Source organism: Schistocerca serialis, chromosome 8 (assembly GCF_023864345.2).
Source record: "Schistocerca serialis cubense isolate TAMUIC-IGC-003099 chromosome 8, iqSchSeri2.2, whole genome shotgun sequence".
In the NCBI taxonomy this organism is placed as follows: Eukaryota; Metazoa; Arthropoda; class Insecta; order Orthoptera; family Acrididae; genus Schistocerca; species Schistocerca serialis.
The window spans coordinates 351,627,177-351,643,960 of NC_064645.1; the positions used below are offsets into that span (position 1 = coordinate 351,627,177).

A 16,784-nucleotide genomic window follows, 5' to 3' on the forward strand; every position below is an offset into this window, starting at 1 on the left:
CCTAAAGCTTTGATACAAAATTATTACGCTATCTCTCAGTTTCACAGCTACAAATTCAATATTATTGGGCTTCAGGAAATATTGCACAATATTACTGATGGTCTAGGGACCGCTTTAGTTTACGTCACACGGAGAAGAGCCTCCATTTAATTATTCAGTAACCGGCGTGTTTCCAGAGGAAGAAGTATTACTTTTATTACCCTCAGTATAACAAATTACACCCTGTTCCTTATTTCAAACAGCGTAAGGTCATTATAAAATGTACCTAATCCTTGTACCTCAGGTAAAAAATTTCCACGCCATCTTGATTTGGTCTGAAAGTCAATATGTGGCTGACATTTACGCTTTTTAGGTTTTCGTAAAGATCAAAGAGATTTTATTTACTTGATGAAACCGTTTTGGAAAGGCAACAACCTGTCTCCATCGCCAACTTCTTTAGTGTATTCACCTAACTTGTGAGATTAATTCCAAATCCACGATGCAGAGGTGAGCATTCATATTTTGGAGCTGTTGGAGTTCAAGACATCAAAGACGTCGTTAACCAGGGCAATTAAATTACTTTCAATGTCCTTGTGAAGGACATACTTCAAAAGTGCGCTACAGTAATGCGGTGTGTTACCCTACGTTTAAAAAGCTTTTATGTAACAGCCTTAATTATTTTGGACCCATTGGGTAGCTTAATGAAATGATTCCTCAATAACTTTGGCGGTCAATCAATTTCAAATCACCCAATATAAATAAAATTTGTTGCATAACACTTTTTATTTTCCTGATTTTTTATCGTGAGTTTCCCCATAGGTAGACAAGCACAAAACACCGTTTGAAAAAATTTTATACGCCGCAGTTTTTTTCTTGCCGTCATTTTTAAAATGGCGGTTGGGCAAGTTTTAATGGAAAACGAGGTTTGCAGAAAGTTTAAATGTCAAGTTATTTTAAAGTATCAGAATAATTCAAAAACCAGCGTGTTCAGAAGGAAATGAAGAACTTCAGGCATACATTTTGAAACTTTTTTATCATGCAAGAGTTAGTCAAGCCCATTCAGGAAAACAAAATCATCAATCGTTAATCATTAAGACCATAATTTTTTTATGAAGGAAGACAGACTCACTAATAATATGTTAGTTCTGTATTGAGTACTTACAGAACCACTTGCAGTACACATTTTAGTACTGAGAATGCATGCCTTTCTTTACTAGAGAATTTCAAAAAATGGCCGAAATCTTTATACGTCAATTTTCACAGGTCACTATCTAAGTAAAAAAAAGTGAAAATTTTACAGAATGTTCTTTATACCCACAGGAATATTTCACAAAAAAGTTATGACAGACTCAACTACATTGAGAGTAACAGAGCAGTGGATTTCAGTAAATCGCAACACTTATATATGATCGTTCAATGCCAAGTTAGTACACAAAGGCTTGAATATTTAAATCATTGCATACAATAAATGATCAAATATTTCTACTTTTAAATAACAAAAGGCAGTCATAACAGGTTAGATCTCTACTTCTTAAACTTAACTTACTGATACATTTGTTGTACTATGTATTTAGATTTAAACTGTAGGTGTGATTTACATCCCAGATACAATTTTCATTAGAGAGTTAAACAAACCTGATATTTCATTGCGTAGTTTATCAGTATGTCCTACCAGACACCATCGTGAGTTTCAATGGAGTCACTTTCTGTACTATTGTCTTTGCAGGTACTCACACAGTATCATTTTTGGAAAGCTGAAAGGCAGTTTTTGGTCCATAAGGGTCAAAGAAATGCACCAAAACAACCTTGTGACTTCTATCTTCAGTAATTCCAAGACACTACTTCTCATAATATATACAAACACAAAAGTCATTATTTGTCAAAGAGGATATGTTTGTAAAAAGTACTGAAGTTTGATGATCATCAAACTTTGAGCCTGTAGAAGTAACAATACATCTTATTTGATTGTCACTTATAGGGATGTATCTGTGATGGCTCCTTTTTTCTTTTAACTGGTACACAACATTCAAATCCGTCAGTTTTGTTTCAATTTATTCAATTTCAGGTAAAGAAAGAAATATATATCTCCAACTCCAGTAATGTTCAATATTTGAATATACCTTGTGGAGTCAGTATTAGTTCTACATAAGGTCTTTAAAGGGAAGCTCGTGTAACTTCTTGTTTTGTTGTTCCACCTATCCCATCACAAGAATTCTTTCCATGTTATGAGGCACAGTCTACTACACTAGTAAATCAAAGTCATTTTTGTGTTTGGAAACATTAACGAAGTTTCCTTTTTGTACTGGCTGCTTGCACCGCTGCTGAAGTTAATAACCATTTCAACATTATTATGATATTCTTAATTTTCCTAACGAGGTGATTGTTGGTTGGATTAAAAGAGGGGGAAAGGGACAAAGCTACAAGGTCATCAGTCCCTTGTTCCAAATAAAACAATACTCCCAAGTATGAGAATAAAACAAACAAGACTGGGAACTCAAAATGGAATGAAAGGAAAAAAATCACAAGAATGATGAAGGGCCAACAAACATGTAAATGGACAAACGGGGACAATAAAACCACAGACGCGGAATGAAGAGATTAAAACAACAAAGCAGATTACCATGGCTGGCTGACCGTGTGAATAAAAAAGGGGAAGCCAGCCACTCTGCAAAACATTAAAATTTCCAACTTAGAAGCTCTAGGGTGGAGGACACAGAGCGACAAATGAAATGCGCTAAAACTTAGATCAAATGATAAAACTCATCCTAACGAAAAAGACGTAAAACTAAATCAACCGACGAGGCCTTGTCAGATAAAATTAGCGGCAACGAGTCCAGTAACCCAAGACTTTGTTGCTGGGCATTCAAAGTGAGACAGTGCACCAGAATATGGGCCACTTTCAACCGGGCGCTGCACCCACACTCAGACGGGTCTTCATGGCACAGGAGGTGACCGTGAGTTGCCCAACCGTGCCCAATGCAGCTGATTCCCTGCAAGAGGCCCACATGGAAGACTGCCACACATTCGTAGTCTCCTTAACGACACGAAGTTTGTTCTGTGTACTCTTATGCCATTCTGTCCCCCTAAGCCGAAAAACCTTACAACATAAGTCAGAACGCAGGTCAGGTTCAGAGATGTGAATCTCTAAAAACAGTTCTGCATAACCTGTTTGGCCAGCCTGTCGGCAAGTTCATTGCCTGGGATGCCGACGTGTCCTGGGGTCCACACAATCAGCACTGAATGATGGGACCAGTCCAGAGCATAGATGGACTCCTGGATGGATACTACCAAAGGGTGGCGAGGGTAGCACTGGTCGATAGCTAGTTTGCTGCTCAAGGAGTCAGTACACATAAGAAACGATTCCCCGGGGCATGAATGGATATACTGAAGTGCACGAGAGATGGCCACCAGCTCTGCAGTGAATACACTACAGCCATCAGGCAAGGAATGCTGTTCAAAATGGCCTCTGTGGATGCAGGTGAAGCCAACATGACCATCAGCCATCAATCAGGCGAAACTGAAAGGTGTACATAGTCATGGTATTGTGATCAAGGTGGTCATTAATTACACAAATAGATCTGCATCACACTTTGTCCTAATTTTTAAAGAAGGTGACAAAAGAATCCAGTGGTGGTTGTGTTTTAGTCCAGTGAAAACTTTGAATTTCATCCTGTAATGTAAATGTATAGCTTTCTGCAACATTAACAATCATTTCCTTGAACTATTGGGTTTGAGCTTTTATGATAAAGTGGTGGGATTTTAAAAGCACCAGCTTATCAACAACAAGAGAATGTAAAAATCCATCACTGGGGATTACCTGTGTAGTGAGCTTTGCTCTATTGGTTTGTACCCAGTGTTGGAAAATTACTTCATCAGGCAAGATGTCAACTTCCTTTTTTAAGACGCCAAGTAGGTTATTTGGTCCAGGAAATTCTCCACAGGTGCCAAGCATACATTTTTCACTGTTAATGTCACATACCATGAAAGCTATCATGTCTTTATAATTTGCATTAAGATAGTTGGTTGGTTTGTGGGGGTTGAAGGGACCAGACTGCAAAGGTCATCGATCCCTTGTTCCACGACCATAAAAACTCTCAAGGCATAAAAACAAGTAAAAGAGGTAACAAGGGACGACACAGAACAAGAAAGACACAGACAAAGACCAGAAAACAAGGAAATAAAAGCACAGAGATTTACAGCGGTTGGGCGACCATGGAAACAAAAAAGGAAAAGCCAACCACCAAGAAACACACTAAAAACCACAATCTAAAACCGTAGGCTAAAGGCCAGACTTAACACAAAAAACACAAACCCTTAGATCGAGCGACAAAGCCCCCTGCACGAATAAAACTCAGAACTAGTTCTGCCATTGCAGTGTCATCATCCGATAAAAGTGCAGGGAGCATACCAGGCAGCGTAAACGTCTGCCTAAGTGCAGTTAAAAATGGACACGCCAACAGGATGTGGACCACTGTCAACACTGAGCCACAGCGGCAGAGAGGTGGGTCCTCATGGTGCAAGAGATGACTGTGTGTCAGCCAGGTGTGACCAACGCGGAGCCGGCAGAGAACAACTGAGTCCTTGTGGAAAGCTCGTAAGGAGGACTGCCACACACCGGTAGCCTCCTTGACAGCCCGAAGTTTGTTGGGTTAAGGCAGGGTGCGCCATTCTTCACCCCAGGTGCGAAGTACCTTCTGCCGCAAAACTGACGTGAGGTCACTCTCCGAAAGGCCAATCTCCAAGGCTGGTGCACCGACAGCCTGTTTGGCCAGCGTGTCAACCAGTTCGTTTCCTGGGATGCCGACATGACCCGGGGCCCACACAAAGACCACAGAGCGGCCGCAACGGGCAAGAGTACGGAGGGACTCCTGAATAGCCATCACCAGACGAGAGCGAGGGAAACACTGGTCGATTGCTCGTAAACCGCTCACGGAGTCACTACAGATAACGAAGGACTCACCTGAGCAGGAGCAGTTACACTCTAGGGTGCGAGAGATGGCGACCAACTCGGCAGTGAAAACACTGGAGCCAGCCGGCAATGTGTGTTGTTCATAATGATCCCATAGAGTAAAAGCATAACTGACACGACCAGCAACCATCGAACTGTTAGTATAGACAACGTCAGAGCCTCGAAACGCGGCAAGGATTGAAAGAAAGCAGCGGCGGAGGGCCTCAGGAGGGACTGAGTCCTTCGGGCCCTGTGCCAAATCGAGCCGTAGGTATGGGTGGAGGCACACACCACGGGGGTAGACACATATGGGACCGGAAAACAAGAGGGAGAGGGTAAAACTCAAGCCCAGAGAGAAGAGCCCAGACACGAACTGAGATTGTACACCCTGATCAGGGCCGCCTCTCTGGCAGATGGACAACTGAGTTGGGGAGTAGCAGACGGTAACTGGATGCCTGGACAAGCTACAAACATAGGCAGCGTAAGTGGCCTGCAATCACTGGCGCCGGATCCGCAATGGAGAGACACCAGCCTCCACAAGTATGCTAGTGACAGGGCTTGTGTGGAAAGCTCCAGTGGCGAGTCGGATTCCACTGCGAAGGATGCCGAACCGTAAGCAAGGCTCCCATAATCTAGATGGGACTGGATTAACGCCTGGTACAGCCGTAAAAGGGTAGACCGATCGGCACCCCAGCTGGTGTGATTCAAGCAATGAAGAGCGTTAAGATGCCACACACGCGTTTGCTTAAGCTGCCGAATATGAGGAGCCAAGTCAACCGGGTATCAGAAACCAATCCCAAAAACCGATGTGTGTCTACCACTGAAAGAGGTTCGCTGTCAAGATAAAGCCATGTCTCAGGGTGAACAGTGCGACGCCGGCAGAAATGCGTAACTCAGGTCTTGACAGCCGAAAACTGGAAGCCATTCGCTACAGCCCAAGACTGCGCCTCACGGATAGCGCTCTGCAGCTGCCGTTCAGCAGATGCAACATCAGTGGAGCTATAGTATAGGCAGAAATCATCAGCATACAAGGAAGCTGAGACAGACGTTCCCACCGCCGCAGTGAGCCCATTAATTGCAACTAAAGAGAGGCAGACACTCAAGACGGATCCTTGTGGGACTCCATTCTCCTGAACTCTGGGGGGAACTATGGGAGGCCACAACTTGCACACGAAAGGAACGAAGAGACAGAAAATTTTGAATGAAAATCGGGAGCGGACCCTGAAGACCCCACCTATGAAGCGTGGTGAGGATGTGATGTTGCCATGTCTTATCATACGCCTTCTGCATGTCAAAAAAGACGCAACCGGATGCTGATGGCGGGCAAAGGCCGTACAGATGGAAGACTCCAGGTACACCATGCATTCGAGCAACTTGCAAAGAACGTTGGTGAGGCTAATGGGGCGGTAGCTGTCCACCTCCAGTGGGTTCTTGCCAGCTTTCAACACAAGGATTACGATGCTTTCCCACCATTGCGACGGGAACTCACCCTCAACCCAGATACGGTTGAAAAAGGTCTAGGAGGCGTCGCTGGCAGTCCACCGAGGGGTGTCTGAGCATCTGACAGTGGATGCAATCTCATCCGGGAGCCGTTTCAGGGCAAGCAGCTAGGGCACTTTGGAATTCCCACTCACTGAATGGAGCATTGTACGAGTCAGGGTGGTGCGTGTGAAATGAAATGCTCCGACGTTCCAACCACTCTTTCAGGGAGCGGAAGGCCTGCAGGTAATTCGCAGAAGCAGAACTCCGAGCAAAATACTCCGCGATGTGGTTTGCAATGGTGTCTGAGTCAGTACAGACTGCTCCATTCAGTGAAAGCGCAGGTACGCTGATGGGGGTCCAACAGCCATAGAGTTGCCTAATCTTGGCCCAAACCTGCGATGGAGAGGTATGGTGGAGATGTACCTTTCCCAGCACTCCTGTTTGCATCAGCGAATGAGACGGTGGGCTCGCACACAAAGCCATTTAAAGGTGATGAGGTGTTCCAATGAGGGATGCTGCTTGTGACGCTGGAGGGCCCACCTGCGATCTTTAATCGCCTCAGCGATCTTGGGCGACCACCAAGGCACAGTCCTCCACCGAGGCAGTAACGGTGCTGGTGGTGACCGAGTGAACCACCGTATCAATGGCATCATTGGAAAGAGGCTCAATAGTGGAAATGGAGGTGAACAAGTCCCAGTCTACCTTATTCATAGCCTATCAGCAGGGGCACCCAGAAGAGTGACACTGTGGCAGTGACAGGAAGATCGGAAATTGGTCACTACCACACAAGTCATCGTGCACACTCCACTGGACACACGGTAATAGGCTAGGGTTGCAGATCGAAAGGTTGATGGCTGAGTATGTGTCATGCGCCACACTGAAATGTGTGGAGGCACCATTATTTACAAGAGAAAGGTTGAGCTGTGCCAACACTTGCTCAATGACACTCCCTCGGCCTGTTGCCACTGATCCACTCCACAGAGGGTTATGGGCGTTGAAATCGCCCAGTAACAGAAAAAGTGGTGGCAACTGGGCTATCAGCGCAGCGAGGACATGATGCGGGATATCACCGTCCGGTGGAAGATAGAGACTGCAGACAGTAACAGCCTGAGGCGTCCACACCCGAACAGCGACAGCCTCTAAAGGTGTTTGTAGAGGGACACACTCACTGTACAGAGAGTGAAGGACATAGATGCAGACGCCACCAGATACCCTCTCATAAGCTGCCCGGTTCTTATAATAACCCCGATAGCCACGGAGGGCGGGGGTTCGCATCGCCGGAAACCAAGTTTCCTGAAAAGCAATGCAGAGGAAAGGGTGAAGGCTGAGAAGTTGTCTGAGCTCAGCAAGATGGTGGAAAAAAACTGCTGCAGTTCCACTGGAGTATGACATTGTCCATGGCCAAGAAAGGCGGCGCGAAGGGACCGAGGAGGCAGATTACGCTGCTGGATCACCTGCTGCCACCAATGGAGTACCTGTGTGAGTGACATTGATTGTGTCTGAAGGTCTGGCAAGATCCAGGTCCTCACCAGACGCCAGAATCTCTACCTTGTCCGCAGACGCAAAGCTTGTAGGTAGCAATGATGTGGGTGCCACCGCAGTTCCCTTGGTCTTGCAGACCTTCTTTTTGGATTTCTCTCACTGTTCCTTGGGTTTTCCTGGCTGGGAGGATTTTGCTGATTCAGTCTCCAGGACTGAGGATGAGGGACCAGCTGCTTTCAGGCTCTTCAGCCACCGGTGGGTGTCATCTTTCCCACTAGCAGAAACCTGGGAAGGGAGTGACCCAAGGGACCCCTTCCTAGCGAGAGGAGCCGAAAAAGACTTACGCTTCTCTGGCTAAGAAGTGGGGACTGATATCCCCGATGGTCGGGGGGGAGGGGGGGGGGGTTTGCTCCTGAAGTAGGTGGTGCAGGAGCAGGAGCAACAGGGAGGCAAGTGCCTCCCAGGGGGCAGGTGTAGTCTTCTGGTTCTGAGAGGCGACGGGAATGCAATGAACTGATGGGGCGACAACTGTTCTTGTAGCGACGGTGTAAGAGGAGGTCGTAGCCACAGGTGCTCTAATTTCCTCTTAGCCTCAGTGTAGGTCAGTCGGTCCACGGTTTTATATTCCATGATCTTCCTCTTTCTGTAAAATCCTGCAGTCTGGCAAGCAAGGTGAATGATGCTCCCTGCAGGTGACACAGATGGGAAACGGGGCACACGGAGTATTGGGATGCGACGGACGTCCACAATCTCGACGTGTGACACTGCAAGTACAGTGGTAAGGCATATGGCCAAACTTCCAGCACCGCATCGAGGGAGGGGTAAGCGGCTTGATGTTAACTGCAGTAGACCATCACATTGACCTTCTCGGGCAATGTGTCACCCTCGAAGGATAAGATGAAGGCACCAGTGGCAACCTGATTATCCCTCGGACCCTGATGGCTGTGCCAGATGAAATGAATACCTCACCGCTCTAAACTGGCGCGCAGCTCGTCGTTCGACTGCAAAGAAGGTCCCTGTGGAATACAATAGCTGGACTATATTTAAGCTCTTATGGGGCGTGGTGGTAACAGAAACAACCCCCGACTTGTCACAAGCGAGTAATGCCTGTGACTGAGCAGAGGATGCTGTTTTTTTCAAGACTGACCCAGAGTACATTTTGGACGAGCCCTCCACCTCCCCAAACTTGTCCTCCACATGCTCCACAAAAAACTGAGGCTTCATGTACACGAAAGATTCGCCATCAACTCTCGTAATACGAGGTACCATGGCAATTAAGCTTCACAGCCAACCTTAGCCTGGCGTTCCTCCCATGATGTGGCCAGGGAGGGGAACAATTTGGGGTCTTATTCCTTAGCATTGAAGTTAGACTTTGCCCACTTAGAGACTGCTGGTGGCGGACCACCAGCAAGAGATGACATACTACGCTTAATGACACGTCATCTGCACTGATGCCACCCACTCCGACCAGTGGCCCTCCCCACAGGTGCCACCCAGCCTCAGCAAGGGCCACCTGGCAGGATGGCCATTGCTGGGAGTCCTGATGCCCCAGGGAGATGGGCATCTACCCCATGGCATACGTGGGGAGTTAAAGGCGCAGGCATCAGTAGAGCGATCCCTGTTTGTCAGGGGGCTACAACCAACAGGGTACATGTTGGCCCCACCACAACGGACTGGCTACCGTGCTGGATATTAGGTGCAAGGAAGGCCATGGTCATCGTCTCAGCAGAAAGCAACACTAAACAGTACATGGTGGAAATCACACCCAGGAATGTATCCTCGCCCAAGAGATGGAGAATGAGCGGGACTGCAATGCGACGGTGAGAAAGCTGGCTAAAGATTTCAATGCACGATGGACACAATGCACCATGTAAGGCACCCTTCCCCAATTAGCTCGCTTTTCGGGAAAATTTCGACAGGTGGAGGTTGAACCCGACAGGGGACCATCACAAAGGCCGAAACATGAGAGACTCTGTTTAGTCGCCTCTTACGACAGGCAGGAATACCTTGGGCATATTCTAACCCCCGGACCCGCACGGGGGCCATCAGGAAAGTGGCAGGTAGTGTGAAGTTATACTGCTGGAGCAATAGCTGAAAGTGAGTTCCAGCAGGTAGAGCAGAGGGACGCACCCCATACTGGTGGCCAACGGAGTTATCAAAGGAGGCGTAGGATGAGTGGTCAGGCATGGCATGGCAGACAAACGACATGCTTATCTACTTAAAAGTCCACCATACCAGTACGACAGTGACAGTTCAGCAGCTTCTGCATAGGGACTCAACCTGGCTAGCATAAAAGGTGCTGGTGGCCAAATGGATTCCACGATGATGGAATATATTTAGATGGCATAAGATGGACAGACGTGCAGATGCATAAACGAAACACCGGAAGTCTAGTTTTGAACAGGCAAGGGAACGGTACAAAAGGAGGAGTGTGGTCCGATCCACTCCCCTGGAAGTACTACTTAGGACACAGACGACATTGAGGGACTAGGTACAGTGGGTGGCCAGATATGACATGTGGGAGGACCAAGACAGTTTCCTCTCAAGCATGAGCCCGAGGTATATTGTTTGTGCGAAAGGAAGAGCAACAGGCCCAACACAAAGGTGGTGGAAGAAACCCACTGCACTGCCTGAAATTCAGACAAACAGTTTTGCCAGTGGAACAGCAAAAGCCCTTGTCAATGCTCCATGAGTAAGGACGATCAAGACATTGTTGAGGACCCAGCTAAAGGAGACAGGTCCGTGGAGAACTGCAACTGATTACAAAATCATTGACGAAAAGGGAGCGGGTGATGCTTGGCGCGAGGCAGGCCATAATAGGGTTAATGGCTACAGCAAAGAGGACAACGCTCAGAACAGAGCCCTGTGGCACGCCGTTTTCCTAGATAAAGATCTCCAATGAGGCAGAACCCACATGAACCTTGAAAACTCTGCCTTAAAAACATTCCAGAAGGGAATGGGGCAGGCGGCCTCGGAAGCCCCACATGTAGAGCATATGGAGGATACCAGTCTTCCAGCAGGTGTCGTAGGCTTTCTCCAAATCAAAAAACACAACCACAGTCTGGTATTTCCATAGAAAACCATTCATGACATGGGTCGACAAAGTGACAAGATGGTCAACTGTAGAATGGTGCACCCGGAAACCATGTTGTGTAGTGGTTAGTAAATTGCAAGAGTCGTGCCACCATACCAGCCGGGCACGAGTCATACATTCTACCAACTTGCAAGAACAGCTGGTGAGAGAAATGGGGGCACTAACTAGAAGGAAGGTGTTTGTCCTTACTGTGCTTAGGTAGGGTGACAGTGGTTTCACGCCAGTGTCTGGGAAATGTGCCACGTGCCCAGATGCGCTTGTACATATGAAGGTGAAAGTGCTTGCCTGTTAGAGAAAGCGGCTTCAACATTTTAATGTGAACATTGTCCGTCTCTGGAAAGTCGGGATGAAGTGAGAGCTTGATAGGCAGCACTGTAACATTCACGATTCTGACAGGAGAAGGGTATCACCAGAGCTGCCTCCACTTGTTTCCGATGGAGAAAGGCAGGGTGCTAGTGGATGGAGCTTGAAATCTCTGCAAGATAGTGGCTTAAGGTGTTGGAGAAAGCTGTAGGGTCCATATGAAATCATCTGTTATGGTTGGATTGGAAATTGGGGAATGGACCTTGGTCCCAGAGAGCCGCTAGAGGTTGACCCACATAATGGAAGGAGTGGAACTGTTGAAAGAACTAGTAAATGAAATAGAGCTAGTTTTCTTGCTGTCCTGAAGAATGTGACAACACTACACATGCAGCTGTTTATATTGAATAGGGTCTGCCATCATAGGATGACTGATAAAAACGTGGAGAGCACATCTCCATGGGTGAATTGCATTGTGGCATGCCTCAATCCTCCAAGGGACTGTGACATGGCACGGTAAGGGTAACATTCATGGAGTACTCTACCTGGTAATCATGACTCAGGAAATGTTCGGTGAAGGTTATAAGGGAGGAGTAAAACCTCTATTCAGCATTAGAAAGCTGCTAGTTGGGTTTACATGTATGTGGGGTAGGACCAGCAAACAGATAGCAGACAGGAAGTAGTCACTCACCTAAGTGTCAGAGAGAACGGACCACTCAAGATGACAGGCAAGCTGGGCAGTGCAGAACGAGAGGTCCAAATGGGAATAGATGTGCATGGAGTCAAAGGAATGTGGATGCTTCAGCGTTAAGGTAGATGAAGCTGAGTTGATTGAGAAAGTCAGCCAAGAGGGCACCTCTCAGACAGGTTCCAGAAGAGCCCTGGGGGATGGTATACAATAAAGTCATCAAGCAGCAGAAAGGGGTATGGGAGTTGACCAATAAGCTGGAGGAACTCGTCCCTGGTGACAACAAATGATGGAGGAATGTAGACATTACAAAAAGAAAAGGTGAAGCAGAAAGGAAAATATGGACTGCAACAGCTTGCAGCCGGTTTGACTATGAATGCCATCGCGGATGAGCAGCATGACTCTCCCAGGAGATTCTATTTGTTCTCGAACGGGAGGGTGTCAAAGTGGACCGGAAAGAAATCTGAGAGGTGAAAGCGGTCGTGAGAACACAAATTTGTTTCCTGGAGGCAGAAAACAAATGGACACTCCTTGTGGGATCTAATGCTGTGAACATTTCACTGGATGAGAGGCATGACGGAAAAAGAGGATGAAGGAAAAAATAGAAGACTGTCACTTCAGCAGCTGCTGAGTGCCAACCTTAGCCAATTGTTCACACCTCAGGTCACACCTACTGAACTCCTGACAGAAGGGACCAACTGGAAATTTGGGAGGGTAACAGCACAGGCAAACATCCATCCCTGGGCCTGGCCTGTATCAGAGGGTACATGTGAACACTACCTGTTGACCCAGGGCTGGGAATTATGTATTCTGATGTCAGGCTACTGAAAATTCACAACACTTTCCCAAAAAGTATCATGTTCCCAAGGGAGCGGAAAGAGAGTAGCAGGAGGATAGACGTGCAGCACAGAAGGGAAAAGATGCTGCAAAGTTGTGGTAACCAATCACAAACTCGCGAAAGAGTGGCGAGTGCCCTGGGGGCACCAAAAGACTGACAGATAGCCAAATAACAAATAAAAAATTTCTGAATGACAACACCTTCTATTCAATACATGAATTTTTAGAAATAAATTAGTAACCTTTAAAAAAAGATCTCTGAAGCAAGTATTAATCCAATCCAATAAATAGGACTCACTATCTGTTCTGGAACAAGTAGCATATTTTCTCTTTGAATAATGTATCTGTTTTCCTCCCATGGTGTACCTACAGGAGAAAATGTATTTGGATTATATCTCTCAGCATTTTAACTGACTTATCTTTTGAATGACACTGCTGCGGTGGATTGGTGGGGGGGGGGGGGGGGTATGAGCAGCAACTTGCGATAGTTTTGTCCATCTTGATGCCACACACTCAAGCCCAGTGCTCTTTTGATGAGCAATGCCACGACAAATTGCCTCCTGGTATGGGTATTTGTTGCACGGAGTTCCCTGGCTCCAGATACGATGAACACATACTTCTAGGTGCAAAGGGGCACCAATAGTTTGCAGTATCATCCCTGTGTGGTTGGACAACAGTCAAGCAGGAATTTAATAACTGGTCTGATTTCAGTGTGTTACAGCCTCGGTTCTGATGTGAGATTTCTACTTACAAATGATCTTTTTCTTATGTTGAAATATACCACAAAACACTGCCTGGGATCGCCTCTCATCACTCCGCATTTTGCAAACATCTACCCAACCTCCGTATTATTTAAGGCTTACATCTACATCTATACTAGTAAAGCGACTGTGAAATACATGGTGGAGAGTACATCCCATGGTGCCAGTTATTACAGTTTCTCCCTGTTCCTATCACACATGGAGCATGGGAAGAACGATTGCTTGAATGCCTCTGTGCATGTAATTATGCTAATCCTGTTCTCACAAACCCTATGTGAGTGATACATGGGAGATGTAGTATATCCTTCAGAGCCGTCATTTAAAGCCAGTTCTTGAAACTTTGTCAGTATTCTTTCTCACAGTAGTTTACATCTTCAAGAGTCTTTCAGTTCCGTTTCTTCCGCAGCTCTGTGACACTCTCGCACAAGTTCAACAAACTTGTGACCATTTGTGCTACCTTCTCTGTGTATATTCAGTATCCCTCTTAGTCCTATTTGGTACGAATCTCAAACACTTGAGCAACATTCTGGAATGGGTCATGCAACTGATTTGTAAGCAGCTTCCTCAACATTCTACCAGAAAAGCAAAGTCTATCGGCTGCTATATCTATGACTGAGCCCATGTGATCATTCCCTTTCATATCCTTATAAAGTGTTACACCCAGGGATCTGTACAAGTTAGCCAATTCCAACTGTGACTCATTGATATTATAGTCATAGGAAACCATAATTTTCAATTTTTTTTGAAGTGCATGATGTTTCATTTCCAAACGTTTAAAGTAAGATGCCAATCTCTGCACAACTTCGAAATCTTAACATCTAACTGAATAATTATGTGGCTTCTTTCAGGCAGAACTTCATTACAGATAACTGCATGATCTGCAGAAACTCTGCTGCTAATATTAATTTTTGCAGTAAAGTGACCACATCAAATGTTCAGTCCCAAAGTACCACATTGCTGTCCTTAATGTTCAATATCTCTACTATTGTTGTCACATCACTTCATAAGGCTAGCTTTGATGCGTGCGCGCACACACACTACAAGATTCTGGTCAGAATCAATTCTACTCGATGATGCAATAATCAGAAATGCGTAACAGATACAGTTTTTCAATTAAGTGGGTTGGAACAATGCACAAAGCTATCGCAATCCACAACACTTAATTTTTCTGTTTATTTGAGTATTATTTACAAAAGATTTCTATCCTTTTATTTATTAGTACAATGTGTTTCTTTTAAGGTGAATGAGCACCACATTCTGCAGAGAGGCAATGTTGTGAAGTTACAGATTTGCTCAGTTTCTCTTAGCCCCCAATCACAAGCTGTAAATGCTTGTCTCCTGGCAACAAACAATAATGATTGTATGATTTATGCGGAACCTGTATCAGCTCTGCTGCTGACTTTAAAAACTTACATAGAAACAATGCAGTATGGCAGCATCACTCCAACAAATAAGTTTCCACCACTACAGGTCAATATGACATTCAATGTAAAAGACATAAAATTAAATGTTGACAGATACCTGAAGATTAATTAGTTGGTTGAACACTGTAATAGCCCTACAACCGTATAAATTGAGTAGACTATCAAATAAGACTGGCTGGTGATCCTATCACATCATTGGTACCATTGCAGACATGATAGAAACATCACAGTGGGAATGGCATGACAGGTTCAATTGTGTGAGATTCTGCCAACATCTTTATTGTGTCAACGTGACATCTCATAAATGCAACAGTGAAGGTGATGTCAATCACATTTAATCATAGAAGGCATCAAAAAACTAAGACTCTGATATAGGCCCCTAGTGTTTTGTGTCCTCTGAAAATGATTTACAAACATACACAAACTCTTTTTAGCAACAGAAGACAAAAGATTTGTAAGCTTCCATAGGATTTTGTGGCAGAGGGTCAAATAAGAAGATATGAAAAGGGAACTTCAAAAAAGTTAGTTGTGCCTATAACAATTACATGTATTTCATTATAATGTTTCAGAAGAAACTGAAAACAACTATTTTGTGTATGCTAAAAAACTTCTGGTGAGAAAGAGCGATTTCGTGCAACTTAACTAAAAATAGGTGCTGCACATCCAATTTTACAAACACTAACTTACATCCATATTACAAAACTTTTCACTAGCGACTCCGAACTCTGATACTAAATAACTCCTTTTCATTCACAATGGTGTACGAAAAATGACTAAATTATATCTGTACCAATTTTCGTAGTTTACAGCATGTAGCCTACCATTCGTTAATGGGGAACCACATATGGTCATACAAAGTACGAAACTTCAAAATGCAACTTTTAATCTGAGCTGCTTGTTCCGACGGCTGCGTTTCACTGCATTTATTGCTATTATATGCTTCTGTGGACGGAATACAAGACCATGAATGTAGCAAACGTCACATGATAAACAACACCGTACACTCACTTAAACTAAAGACGCTCGTATCAATTTCACATAAAGTAATTAACTCTTTAATAGACAGTGTTCCGTGTCATAATTTGACGGTGTTCGTCACTTCTTACACGCAACGTTCCAAAAATTCACATGCAGCAGTGTGTTGTGCAATTGAGAAACAACCTCGCCACATCGAAAACGAGCGTTGCCGCCGACATTTTTGCTACCTACAGCATCAAAGACTTACGCACGTATATGCAAACAATCAATGAATTACATTTTGTCAAACAATCAACAATAATAACAATACCAACACAATGTACAGTACGAACGTTTCAAACAAAGAGTTACGTATGAACGCACTCCACTGCAAGTACAATGCTTACAACTAGTCGCTACATTTATATGTGTTGACTGAGTATTACCGATTGCGCTGACTTCGTAGTGTTTTCATTGCTGGCCTCACTCAAGTTAGAGGAGTCTTCACATGAATCAATACTCAGAGCCCTAAGTGATCTTTCCATCGCATTCACAACAAAACATCCGACCTCGCTCCTTTTTCCCAACGATACCACTTCTTCGGAGTTAACATTTCACGTATATCGATTGTTAACATCGTTGAGGGAAATGCTGTGAAACGTTTGTTCATTGGAATTCCCGGTTTCTCTATACCGCTGCCCCTTGAACAAAAAAATTACCAAGGATGATTGAAGAAAACTGCCCATGATCTGAAGGTGTCCCATGTCTGTCCTACAGAGCCGCTTTGATCACTACAGGGACAGTTTTTGTACATGGGTTTCCGCCTGTATTA

General features: G+C 45.1%; 1 protein-coding gene across 1 annotated transcript in view; it reads right to left on the reverse strand.

Moving 5' to 3' along the window:
* LOC126416616 (ARL14 effector protein) overlaps positions 1-16,556 on the reverse strand; it is a 72,974-nt gene extending 56,418 nt beyond the window's left edge. Inside the window, exon 1 of the mRNA XM_050084371.1 lies at positions 16,399-16,556. Coding sequence (XP_049940328.1) covers positions 16,399-16,497 — 99 coding nt within the window. The 5' untranslated portion in view covers positions 16,498-16,556. The remainder of the gene's footprint in view (positions 1-16,398) is intronic.
* Positions 16,557-16,784: the final 228 nt, after the last annotated feature.